This window comes from Pygoscelis adeliae, unplaced genomic scaffold (assembly GCF_000699105.1).
Source record: "Pygoscelis adeliae isolate BGI_AS28 unplaced genomic scaffold, ASM69910v1 Scaffold84, whole genome shotgun sequence".
Taxonomy (NCBI): Eukaryota; Metazoa; Chordata; class Aves; order Sphenisciformes; family Spheniscidae; genus Pygoscelis; species Pygoscelis adeliae.
The window spans coordinates 663,679-676,978 of NW_008824754.1; the positions used below are offsets into that span (position 1 = coordinate 663,679).

General features: G+C 44.2%; 1 protein-coding gene across 1 annotated transcript; it reads right to left on the minus strand.

The window, feature by feature from the left end:
* Positions 1-3,380: 3,380 nt before the first annotated feature.
* Positions 3,381-13,241, minus strand: RAB30 (RAB30, member RAS oncogene family). The gene is made up of 4 exons (XM_009323454.1): positions 13,138-13,241; positions 11,580-11,663; positions 6,681-6,864; positions 3,381-4,552 (listed from the first exon to the last, which is right to left on the minus strand). Exons 1-4 carry the CDS (start codon positions 13,228-13,230, stop codon positions 4,302-4,304), a joined length of 612 nt encoding a protein of 203 aa, XP_009321729.1. The 5' UTR covers positions 13,231-13,241; the 3' UTR covers positions 3,381-4,301.
* Positions 13,242-13,300: the final 59 nt, after the last annotated feature.

A 13,300-nucleotide genomic window follows, 5' to 3' on the forward strand; every position in this document is an offset into this window, starting at 1 on the left:
CCCTCTTTTCAAATCACTGTCTCCTGTGTCAACCTCAGTCTGCTGCTGTTATTACTGATGCTGAAGGAATTCAATAGCCATTAACCACTAAACCTAGACTAGCAGGAGCCAACTGTTACCAATATAGCTATTTCCAAAAAGACAAACAGCACCAGCAGGCTGACAGATTTTAAGGGCTGTTTCATGTGTTCTACAGCAAAGAACAAAATATCTTGCCTGACAATTTGTCATGTGTGGTTTTCATTAAATAATGATCACAAAGCCATTTAGCATTCAGCACAAACATTCTGCACGCTCCAACAACTTACCTGTAGATCAAATCAGGACTTCAGTGTTAGAGGTAGGAAGAGGCACCCAGTGTCCCTTCTTTACAGAGTTCATAATTTCACTTTTTCCATCATAACTCTTCAACCTGAAGGGCTTTTTTTTTTTTTCCTAGCACTTGGTCTCTCATGGGGAACACAAATAGGAACAGAAGGGAGTCATGGCTTGTCCCGGCAAACTTGCAGTGTAAATACCCAACGCAAAATACCAGCGGGTACCTCACATAGTGATCTGAGGCACAGAACATTTGGTGGTTTACCCAAGATCAGCCTGACTGAATCAGTGGCTGAACTGGAAAACAGAGTTTAGACCATCCGGTTTCCAGGAAATGTTTTTACTAATCTCTGCAAACAGGTTTGCTAGATAAAGCAAACATCCGTTGACCATCCAATATTGGCTTCTGCATGGAGCTAAAAAATTTCAAGAAAAGGTCTCATTATGGGACTACTATAAAAATTAATATTAACCCAGAAATAAGACGATTACTCCATGACTGTGAGTGTATCACCCTGAAAACACATCAAAATCTAGCAACCACACTAAAAGCAATGCTTTGCTCTCTTGATAGTAGAGAACATTTCCAGCCAAATTTGGCTCCATTGTATCAATTCTGCATGGCTTTTGGACACTCGACCCAGCAAGCACCACAAGGCTTTTACTGACGATTCTCTCAAAAATCCACTCACCTAGCAAGGTGTTTGCCATAGTTGGAGAGTTGATTATCAGGAAAAAAAAATACAAATCCCAATTATATCTCCTTTTATTTTTCAAGACTTTGATCAGCAGCACTAAGTTGTCATTAGCAGTTGATAGAGCTCCTCTTCTAGTTGGGGAGCCTTTTCAGCAGTGGACAAGACTGTAGAAGAGAAGATAAGCCCTCAGTGCTACAAGGAGAGGTGGGTTGTACGCACTAGAGACATATTCAAAGGTGTACAAAAATAACTGCTGCAAAGGAGTTACTACAATAAAATATCTCTTCTTCAACAGGTAGTGCCTTTGTTAACTGCAGAAAAAGAGGCGACTTTCAAACTACAGCTTTGGCTTACAACCTTATAAAACATTGCACATACCACCGTTGTTTCCTTTCAACTTTTTAAGTCAACACAGAATAAACCTAGAAAGGAATCAGTTCGGATTTGTCCCTGGAGAAGTCAGATACTTCACTGTAACATCAGCCCAACTGCAGCACTCCACCCCGTCGCAAAAGCACATCACTGTCTGGAGATGGAGCCCTTACATGGAGAAGATTTGCTAGCAATAAAAAGAACCAATGCTTTGAGGTTGCTAGTAGGCAGCTAGTCTCCAAAATAGTCACCTACAGGCTAGGAAAGCACTGGAAAAAAGAGACCTAGCCTTCTAGAAACCTCAAAGTGAATATCCAAGAAAGTAAAGTTCGCAGTTTGTGCTATTTGACCAGTTCAGCTTGTTCAGTCATGATAATGTGTTAGAGTTCAACCTCCACAAGTGATGCAAGGAGCACCTGAAAATACATTTACAGTGGTACTCAGGAGGAATGAAAAGTACCTGCCTGGCTTTGATGCTTTTAGAAATCAGGCTGAGGAACCCACAGGTGTTTTAGCAGGCAGTCTCCTTCCTCCTTGATTAACTCAGTCAAGCCCTGCCCTATTTGTTATCAATTATATGCTGACAAGTCCAGCATCTGGAGAGTAAGAGCTTTTACAAATTAAATATATGTAGTGTTGATTTTTAACTTGTGCGTTACCTTGCATGTGACATGCTGAGCCTCGCTCTAAACAGCTAGCTAAAAGCCGTGCAGAATCAGCTGTCTCGGAGTTGGGTGGTCTTCACAAGCTCAGATGAGGCTGCATTTGGCAATTTGGGGAATGCTCAAGACAGACATTGCTCTTCAGCACAGGCTGTACCACACGGTCCAGCACAGCAGAAGCCACAAAGTCCCACACATTTCTAAATCCTCTGGATTACACCATGAGCAGAGACTGAAAAGGACCAGTACAGGCCAGCACAGCAGATGACATGTCCCCCAACATCTCACTCTTACGGCAGCACTTCGCTAAGTGTTACCTAAGTGACAAACAAGCTTTGTACCACAACTTCTACATCTTCCTTTTTACCAATAGTCATAAAAGAAGAAAGTGACCTAAAAAAAAAATAGCAAGAAAATATTAAAAATGGTGATATGATACACCAACCCCCCCCCTCTCTGACATAGAGTCAGCTCGCCATTACAGATCAAAGGCACAACATGACACAGCCCAAAGAAGTCTTTCCAGGAAAATGTGAAAAAGCATTTTAAAATGCTTTTTTATTGTTATTTTTTTCAAGAAGTATTTACTGGCAGCTTTTTATGTCAATACAAAAGCTTTGTTATAATCTTCAGTAAATGCCAAATAATGTTAAATTGATTAACTCTAAATTACAGCATATCACAGCCATGTAATTGCCAGGAGAGATTTTATCCAGATTAGCTAAACTGAACTCAAACTTCTAAAAATAATTTTTCATGTGCGCATTCACTATCTTCCAATTTCGCTTTAACATCAACACGTAAATTTGCAATGCATTATTCGCATATGGCACTAGAGGTGTAATAACATCGCAAACTCCATAGTGCTTCCACTTCGGGGTTTTGTAGAAAGACATTGCTTAAACAGTTACACATACACTGGAGTCTGAGATTAAAAGTACAAAGCATCAAGTAAATTAAATGACTCTACAGCCTTGAAAGCTACTCTAGCAGAGGGACTAGATGCCAAGAAGATACCTTCAAGAGCATCTTGGAGAGCAGTTCCACAAGGTGAGTGCTGCACAAGGTTGGGTCAGACAGAATGATACCACTTGCAACCCATTGCTATTTCCACTTAGCATAAAAAAAACCTCTACAAAATTGTACACCTGCCTTTCAACAAGAACTGTATCTACAAGCTTTATTTTTAAGCCGGACATATTGCAGACTGCCACTTCAAGCTGTGCTCTCTTTGAACCCTTATACACAGTCCATGCATGCACAAGATTTTGCTCATGTCTGGTGTGCTTTTTCCAACTCTACCAATAATGTTTCCCAAGGCTGGTTTTTTACATTAGGACGTTACTAATTAGAGGAGGGATGGTTAATTTTCTTTTTTTTTTTTTAATTTCTGGAGCGTCTTTTCATCCTATGTTGGATATCAAAGCAGCACAGTCCTTTTCCACTATGTTCAGGCCTAGAAAAAGAGGTAACGAGATTTACTTTTTTTTAATGAACAGTGCTAATTAGTGTTTTTTCCTAACCAGTCTAAGTTACACATTCAGAGGACAGTAATGTAGTAAGACTACATTTGACCTATGGAATATTTGCTGAACTGCTAGCACCAAAGGGAGTAACTGAGCTGTATCCATGTCTTCTTAAATCTTGAAAGTGTTGATATATGTAACTTTCTTTTAATTCCATGTTCATGAAAGTGCCTGTAGATGAGAGACATAACACTATTTCAAACACCAGAGTCCTCCATGAAGACGCGCGGGCAGACGCTATATACATGTCTTAAGAGCTCACTCGCTGGCAGCCCGGAAGATTGCCAGTGTCGTCCAGGGTCAGTGTTCATTGTTGGTTTTTTCTTATTATTTTAATTTTAAAAAGGACCAAAGACATTGTTCTGTAAGAGATTTTGATCTCTTCAATATCTTCTTCAAGAGAGGCTGCTCTAGTCTCCCATAGAAGGGAACACAATAAGGGAACGCAATAGCTCACATTCTGCATTACATGAAGCACTTGTGCAACTCTCCTTTTCCCAACCCACTCCAGAGACTGCAAGAAAAATGAAATTTAAACCATGTTATATTCGGCTACTTTGCCAAGGAGCTGGAGCCATCAGCCTGCCATGCTTCCAGGTCTGCAACCTGATTCAGGGTAAGTCAGATGGGTCAAAGTGGCAGGAATTCCCTTCAAGGAGATAAATCCCAGAAAAAAGAGAAATCCTCTTGGGCAATGGCAGAAGGGGAAATCACATGTCAGCTCTTTAATTAAAATTACAGCAAGTCAAGTAGCTGATACTTTTCCCCTCTCCTGGTAAGGGGGATGAGACATTGTTCACAAGGGTGTTCTGTCGTGCCTCGCTGATCAATCGGCAGGCCAAGTCCAGGAAGAGTTTTTCCACATTATCCGATTCTTTTGCCGAGGTTTCCAGATAGTACATGTCCTGCGCTTCGGAAAACTCTGCGGCTCTTTGCTGGGAGACTTCCCTCTTATCAGCTAAATCAATCTTATTACCTGCATTGATAAAAGATTTTAGAAAAGGAATTAATTTGACTTCCAAAACCAGAGAAACAGAAGTTGATAAGAGATAAAGAAGAGTATTGTATATATGTACGGACAGTGGTTTTGATGTGAAACTCTTAGTGCTTGCTCTCCCCTCCAAGTAATGGATTCCCTGATACATGTGACCAAGTTCATTTAATATCAGCTCATTTAGTGCAATATGCCCTGTGAACATCCAAGTCAGTTAGTTTTAATTTAGCACCAGTACATCTGTTTGCTGCTATCAACCAACATTAAGGGATTTCCATTCTAATATCTATTGAAAGTTCTCCTGTTCTTGCTCTGAGGAGCACTTAAAATGTCAATTATAGCATGCGAGACACTAAACGTGGTATTTCTCATGTCATTACAAGCTTTAAAAGAAGCCTGGCACAGAAGGCTGCTTTCCTATTTCAGTATTCCCATGAAGGATTTGGCTGCTGAGGCTGAGCAGGGATGGGCTTGGGGGGCACTCACAGAGCAAGGTCGGGCGAGAAACCAGCCCCTTCTTTTGGAGAGCTCGGTTTAGCAGAGAGTTGATTAATGCCTCAAGCAAGTGTCTGATATGACTATACCCTATTACCGGCCACTTCACTTCAAACGTGATGTTTTTGGCATAAATTAATCTTACAAAGAAGATAACAGACTAGGACCTGTGATAACAGGGGACTGTGCCTACGGACTCAGCAGGTTCAGGAGGAAACATCTCCTGGCCTCGCTTCTACCAGCGATTTTGTGAGAACTAGTGGGAAGAAGACTGCACTTCCACTGGCAAGCCACATCTCATTGCCCTCCTCTTATCTGAGATGCCCTTTCTTTCCTGATAAAGCAGTTTCCTGGACCCATGGCATACACCAAAGTTATCTTTCTAAACAAATGATCACTCAATGCAAGCGGTTTATGGGTATCACCATCTTCAAAGTGTCTGTTATGGCTGTTATCTACATTTTGTGCTGTAGATGCTGATAATTAACTTAATGTTCCCTAGAAATTCACATACACATTTGTTAGTAATTTATTAATTATATCTGCACCATTTGTACACATGCCATAACCTTCGCATCGAGTGTAATGAGTTTCTTTGTATGGAAGATCCTTAAATCCCAAGGCTCACTTGCAATACCACTGGGGCATGTAAAACTCAAAGATTTTTAAAGCCACCTTAAACACATTTTACAGTCCTCTAGATTTTTCTTTTAAACAACAAACTGTTAAAGGAGATAATGACACTGCAGTATGAAAGTTTTTTGCTTTCCCCAAGTTATTTTTCCACTGTTCTTTATATATCCTTGGGCGTTAAAAAGCCAAGTCCTAATTATCAGATGCTGAAAGCAGAGCATGGAAAAGCATGGGTAGGCAAAATAACCTTCACCTTGCTTGTAGCAGACAGATGGCCTGAGGTCTGCTTTAGCTTGAGTTGAAGCTCTACAGATTAACATAACATTCCGTTATTTATTTTTAGTTTCCCTAAAATCCATGCAAAAATATCCAGTTTTCCAGCTCTGCCCCACCTACAAATGCTACAATCCACACAACCATCACGTCCTGATATGGTTCCCAGATCCTGACCCACCTGAGACAAGACTCTGGTTGTCCCACAGCTATGGGGTACAGCAACCCACAGGCTTCCCCAGCTTGAGCAGATCCTTATACATTTGTAGAGATCCGAGCTGGGAGTCACAAGGGAAACTGCTCTATTCTTAGCTCAGTTGGTAGCTGCACAATCAACACTTCAGTGCCGTATGGGACCAACTGGTGGGAAGTCTCCACCTCTGCATGCAATAGCCTTAGACCTGAGACAGGACCACACTTCAAGAAGTGGCTGTGGTGTCCTGAACATCACTATCAGCATCTTGGGGTTATTTGCAGAAGGAATGGTCCAAGCACTGGGTTTAAGGCACCAGCTGTACCCTGTGCCCACCTGCAGTTACAACTGGTTGGCAACAAGATCTGCTGCACCAGTTTGAGCATCCTGCACCACCAGCTCACACAGATGCCATGTTTTCCTCCTGCTAACACCTCCATCTGCCACCAAACCCATGACATGCACAGCTCGCCCCCTCATCGCACCACCACCCCACTAGGGACGATCGTCGCTTACCCACTAGCACGGTTATGACCTTATTGCTGGCATACTGCTCGATTTCTCGCAGCCACTCAGGGAGACACCGGAAGGATTCTTCACAGGTGATGTCATAGGTCAAGATTAACGCGTTAGCGCTGCGATAGTAACTCTGCGTGATGGACCGGAATCGCTCTTGTCCTGCTGTGTCCCAGATCTGCAGCTTTTGGCATAACAAGGAAGGGTGGTAAAAGGGAAAAAAATATTATTTAACTTTTATTTGATAGCAGCACTGTTTTGACCTAAAAAAAGTCCTTCAGGCTAAAACCAATGCTGGAAAAGCACTTAGCTCTTCTTCCCTTCGGCTTCCCCTCCCCCAGCACTTTTTGTTTCTGTTCCCCCACTTGTGGATTGAAATGCAAGGCACAAAGTCAGCTGGCACTGTGGCCAACGGCCCCTGGAAGCCGCAGGTCTGCGGGCTTTCATGCGACTTCTAGCATCTCCCTCTGCTGTGGGCAGAGCTGCTGGCCTGGAGTTACAACGCAGGCACTGGAGGGAGAAAGCCACTTCTCCTGCCCCTGAAGTCCAGCCAACAGCAGCATCCATCTCAAGAAGAAATAAGAGAGCCTCTCCTCTAGCTCCCAGAGCTAGTTATAGTTATCCTGAGATGATGCACTGAGGGGTGGAAACCACAGGATTGAACAAGGAGCTCAGCTGAAGGCTGATCCAAGGACTCAACACATTTCCTCTCTACAACTTCAGCCATCTCACCCAGCTGCTCGCTGCCTGCCTTCCCAACATGTAGAACTGGTTGACATGTCCTTAACTATATCAAAGAGGTCATGAGTGTTTGCCAAACCCTCTGGGTCCAGGAAGACAGCATACAATACAAACTAAACTCAGTGGTTTTATAATTGGACCACCTGATCGGTTTTGGTGGGTCATCAAAACCTCGATTCTTCAAAAAGGCAGTCAAAGAAACAAACATCAAAATTAAAACATTGCTATATAAAAGAGTACTTCCCTGCTTCAGCTTTTATTTTTTTAAAGCACCCCTCCCTGGAATTAAATATGTGAAAGGGTGATTTCCAGCCAGAATCCTGTGTACTTTGGGAAGAAAAAGGTAAAGTATTTGAGATTTTTTCCATATATTCAGCAGCCCAGAACAGAGAAAAACCTTATTCTTGCCCAGTTCCAGAGTCAAACTACGCCAGCTACTCATCATAAATGCGTTAGTTTGAAATGAGAGCTCCCAGTAGCAGCTTTCAGACATGGGGTATGATTTTGAAAGAGTACATTTTTTGCAGAGAAAGTAATCTGTGGCTGGCTCACAGCTCCTGGGCACCTTTGTGCTTAATCTCTTGGCCTAGCTGTATTTAAACAGCTGAACCTGGCACCTGCAGTTAAGTGACACACGAAACAATAAGTGAAATTACTTGCACATGAAATTCAGATTACAAATGAGTCCCCGTTAAAAAAAAAACAGCCTCCAAACTCTGGCAGATGGAAAAATACAGATGATTTTGTTGTTGCTAAGCTATTTCCCAGGAAAAACGTTTATTGATTGGTCTACTGGTTAACTCCAGCTTATATATGTTTCCCATTTATTGAGAAGATCTCTAAGCTGATATAAAAACTTGATGTGAATACGTTCTTCCACCGCTTTAATATAACAGACATTGAAAGCCAAAGGGATTGCCCTGGGGGAAAGGGTTTCTTACTGGCTGCAGCCGCAAGTCTACCTGCCAGCTGGGTGCAGAAGGCAGGGAAGGGCCCCTGACCTTACAGCCACTGACAAACTCTTCCTGCACACAAAATGCACATCCCGCACTTCACCCCACTGATTATTTCTGCCAAATAAAATATTTCACAGCAACCATTTTACATGTATCATTTTTTCAGAGGAACCAAAGGGCAGTGCCTGACTCAGCCTGCAGAAAACCTAGATGTTTATTTTTCTTGGAGCCAGCTGATGCTTCCCGCTCTCCCAACATTTGCACATACATTTAGCTTTACGCATATGAACATTTCCAACAAGTACAATAAGATCACAGGTCTATATAGCACAGCCCTCTGCAGCACTGAGGATGCTTAGCTTTGACCAGCATGATAACCACTATCGACTTGGCTCAAATTTGTGTAGCCTCTTAGTACAGGTGTTGTATATATTTTACAATATATATATTGTATATATACAATATATTTTATTAGAAAAGGCCAGGCAGATCAAAAGCCCCCTCAACTGCACAGTACTGTCTCAGCTCATCTGTCAGCGAGCTTTAGTAGCGGCTCATATCCAATATGGCTTGCACACAGCTTTCACACCAGCAAGTCCCTCTCCACTGACTGTCAAATGCAATTTTGAAAGCTGGAAAGTATTATTCCCCAGAAATCTATCATTTATTTTCAAGTCTGAAAACCTTTTCAGTAAACAGCTCTGCTCTCTCATCCTGGATCCCAGCAGACATGCAGGAGATGCTACCCGGCACAGAAGCAGAGTCACGGCTCGGGCACTGTGAAATGAGCTAGCAGTCACAGAAACGCCTTGTTTGACTGAGATGTCATTTCAATTGCTCTGTCCTCTGAGTCAAAAAAAATCATTAAATGTTTATTCTCACTAGCACTGCTTACTCAAAAAGTTTCAGCTACAAGATCACTCCCTGAAAGAAATCCGTTTGCCTTTCAAACTCCATAAGGCTCATTCAAATGTCCAAATGTATCGTGCTAAGCTTCCTCCCAAGCTTGGTCATTGTGGCTGAGCTCTGGCCACTCCAATTTACTCGACTGGTGGGGTTGGGAGAGGGACTTAGATTTAACAACTCGTTATTTGCTATGTGAAATATAACTGGTATACCAGACACCACTTGCTAAGGCTCTGTGAAACACAAGCCAGGCCCAGGGTGATTAAGAGAGTTGCTTGGGTGGACACTTGTGCATTCATCATGTATTTGCAGGGCAGCAGGGGCTTGCCACACTGACAAGTTTGTATGTAGCTTGTAGAGCTTCCCTGAACCGTCCTTGCCCCAAGATAGCCCATGTTGGCATGACTGCTCCCAACTTTCTCTTAAGGAGTTTGCATCCTCAGTCCAAGCTAGTCTTAACACAGGATTATGTCATGGGAGCAACAAGTCAAGCACAGACAAATCCTTAGGGTGAGTTCACCTGTCCAAAAACCAGACCTCAGATATAAGTGATGTTCTTAAGGCTCTATCTGTACTTGACAGGGAACCAGATGCTTGGAAAGGAGAGGTGTCTGAAGTGGATGGGATTCATCGTCCTCGAGATTGCTTTTCTCTCTCCATTGACCAAGACAATCTTGAGACAGCTGGTTTAAGCCAGGTATATAAGGGAAAAAATGAATTCCACCTTCAGTGCAGTACTTAAGCCATTTACCAGCTTAGATCCTCTGAGCTGCTCCACTGGATCTGCTTTTGGGAGAAAGAAGCATCTCTGCTGTCTGAGGAGCCCGGACAAGCAGCATCTGTGTCCCAACCGATCCCACTACAGTAGATGCCTGCTAATGAGCATCACAACCACCGAGCTAAGCACTGACACCACAGGGGCTACACATGATCCTCACTGCTCTCCTGCCTGCTGCTCTGTCCCACTTGCACAGCAATGTGCTGAACATTAACTTGGTCTTTATCAGAGGAAAATATTTAAGCCTCTTGTCCTTCACCTGCTTAGGCTGGAAGGTCTTCTGGTCAAGGACCGTGACTTGCCATAGGTTTGCACAGCTCCTCATACAGCAGGGTGGCAGCCTGCTGACATGACCACGGCTTTTAAGATCTGTCCTAAACTTAGGAACCCACCACCTGATTTTGTTCTCAAAAAATCTCTGCACTGAAATACAGGTGAAAAAACCCCAGGGTTGAAAATCTGCACGACTCCACTGTTTCCATCCCAGCACAAGCTTAAAAATGGGTCTCAATGTCACATCCAGCTGTTGTCACACTGCTGCCGCTCTACCATTTGCTCACTACTAGATTTGATGAAGGCAGCAAGGAGAAAAACCCTGTTTTTCACTTTGATGCACCCGGATTTAATGCAGGCAGAGTAATTCCAGGAGCAGCTCAGGGACCCTAGACACCTTGACATTAGAGGCTCAGATAACCATACTCTTCTCTTGTCTCTTGAGCACCACAGTAGCTCTAGCAAAATCTCAACTAATGAACGAAGCGGCGCCAGCCAACGTCTCTGGGCACTGGAACCCAACCATTGATCCCATTAAAGCATGAGATTGGTCCCTGGTGTGTTTTGACCCAGGTAAAGTAGCTCTCCGCCAAGTGATGCTCAGGCTCAGTTTGGGAGTTTTGCTCAGGACAAGGACAGTTTCCCAGCAGCAGTTTGGTTGCAACCACCCTATTTTGGAGGGTGAAAGAGTTAATAATGCAGACATTGCCTTTCTCACTTCAACCCGTTGATCAAAGCGTCAGTATTGTGACCATCTGAACTTCTCCCAAATCCGTAACTCGGCAGAAGTGGAAGACAAGCCTTCGTTGTGCAGAACCGCACAAGTCCAGAAGCCTGCTCTCCTCCACCAGCCATCTCAGGAGCTCACAGGAGAAGACCTTCACCGAGCACATCCCAGTGGGAATGCAACAGACATCAGTTTACCACAAATGCCATAAGCGGAGGTTGCACTGAAGCGCTTCTTTGCACCTCCTCAGCCCCAGCCAGGCACAATCTCAGTGTCTCCTAGGCAAGGACAGCGTTTTGCAAGATCTGCCCTTTCCATTTTCTCCCTTAGAGTAGGTTCACTGTTACAATCCTGATGGTAATTGTGGAGAGGGGCACAAAGATCGTTAGAGCCAGCATTGCCTGAGCCATGCCAGACAGCCCTGCGCTTCCCGACATGCCCACGGGCCTTCCAGCAGTCAGAAACCTCAGCTATAGTACTGCCACATGAGTTTACACTGAAAACCATCAGGCTCCTACCTTTACTTTTTCACCGTTTATCTCCACAGTTTTAATCATAAAGTCAACCCCAATCGTGGCTCCTTGACCCGGTGGGAAAAGCCCCTGAAAGAAAACAGAGTTTCGTTAAGCAAATTTCTCTAGCTCTCTCTGGGTGCCAATCCTCACCCTTTTCCATCCCCAAAACTATTTCTTCCTTGTCCCCTTCCCCGGACACTTATTTCCATCACATTTACAGAGGAAAATGTGACATTTCCCTGGCACAAAGGTTACCATAATTCAACCCCACAGTGTTTTCGCTGCCTACGCGTCCCTAGTCATGTAGCAAGTCATTGACTTGAGAAATGGGAACACAGGAGAAGAAAAAGAGGATGCATACAGGGAAAAAAAGAGGGGAAAAAGCTCTTCTGCTTCTGTGCAGTTGGAAGAGGCAGGGGAAGGGTAGATGGAGACCCTCTGTCCCACTTCCCAACACCTTGAAAAGGTGGGAGCGCCCATGTGGGATGAGATGCCTTTGCTCCTGCAACCTCACACCTTCCTTCTCCCCTCCACCACACGCCACGGCACGGAAAGGCATTTCTGGCAGCTCCCAGCACCGGGGTCACATCCCTGCACAGCATTTTGGGAGAGAAGCACAGAGCCAGCCACTACTGGAGCAACGGCAGGGGCCGGCGTGATGCTGGTGGTATTTGATTGCAGCACCATCAGAAAGGAGCAACAGCAAATGAACAAAAAAAAATAAACAGAGGTTTTTGATTTCTGGTGTCTAGGTCTACAAAGTCATGTTGATTTTGGGGAACATCCATCCCCTGTAGCAGCTGTGCTGCCCAAGCACAAACAGAAGAAGTGGCCACAGATTTTTGCGGTTAACCCTTTGGGGTCGACTAGCTTTATTGCCACCAGCTGTCACATGCGGTTGGAGAATGTTTAACATCGCCATGGCTTTAAAACGAAAATTAACAGTGAGGGGGAAAATTGCTGACAATTCCTAGTGGAGAGTGCAACAAAAATCCCACAACTTATGTTTTATAGTCCACCATGCAAAATCTTCTCTTGCCCCGGATCACAGAAGCCTGGTCCTTTCCCTGTTACTCTGCCACAAAAAAGGTCTGGGAAGACCAGAAGACACTGGACTGACAGCCCACGACCCAGGGGGCTACTTAATTGTCTACTAATGACAAATAACAGGGAGAGTTTTGTGCAGTGGCAGGAGGGATGGGGAGAAGGTGGTACATGGGAGCACACCAGGAGATGTGTTGGTCCTTACAACCAGTCTAGAGCACCTCAAATCAGGAGGAGTTTTCCTAGTGGCTTTCAGAGAGGACTTTCCATCTTCAGAGAGATATGAGCTCTCTCCAGTGCAAGATCCCTAACAGGGCTAAGTACAGCACTAGATACAGATGTGCTGCTTGTGCCAGTATGTCGCTAAAGGTGATGCATGCACCAAGAGTGCGGACAACAGATTACTTTGGAGCTGCAATGCCAGCGAAGCCATTGGTGCACAGCCATGGGCTCCACGCTCCCATCCCAGTGCTGTTCCCACCCCGACATCCCACATCCAAATGGCAGCCAACCTTACCTGAGTGAAGCGACGGACTAAGCAGGTCTTCCCCACACCGGCGTTGCCGATTAAAACAATTTTGAACAGGAAATCATAATCTTCCATACTCATTTACGCAGCTGCGAGAGAGAGAGCGCAACATGACATGAACCACAGTGGTGGGGAAATGCCCTTTTATTCC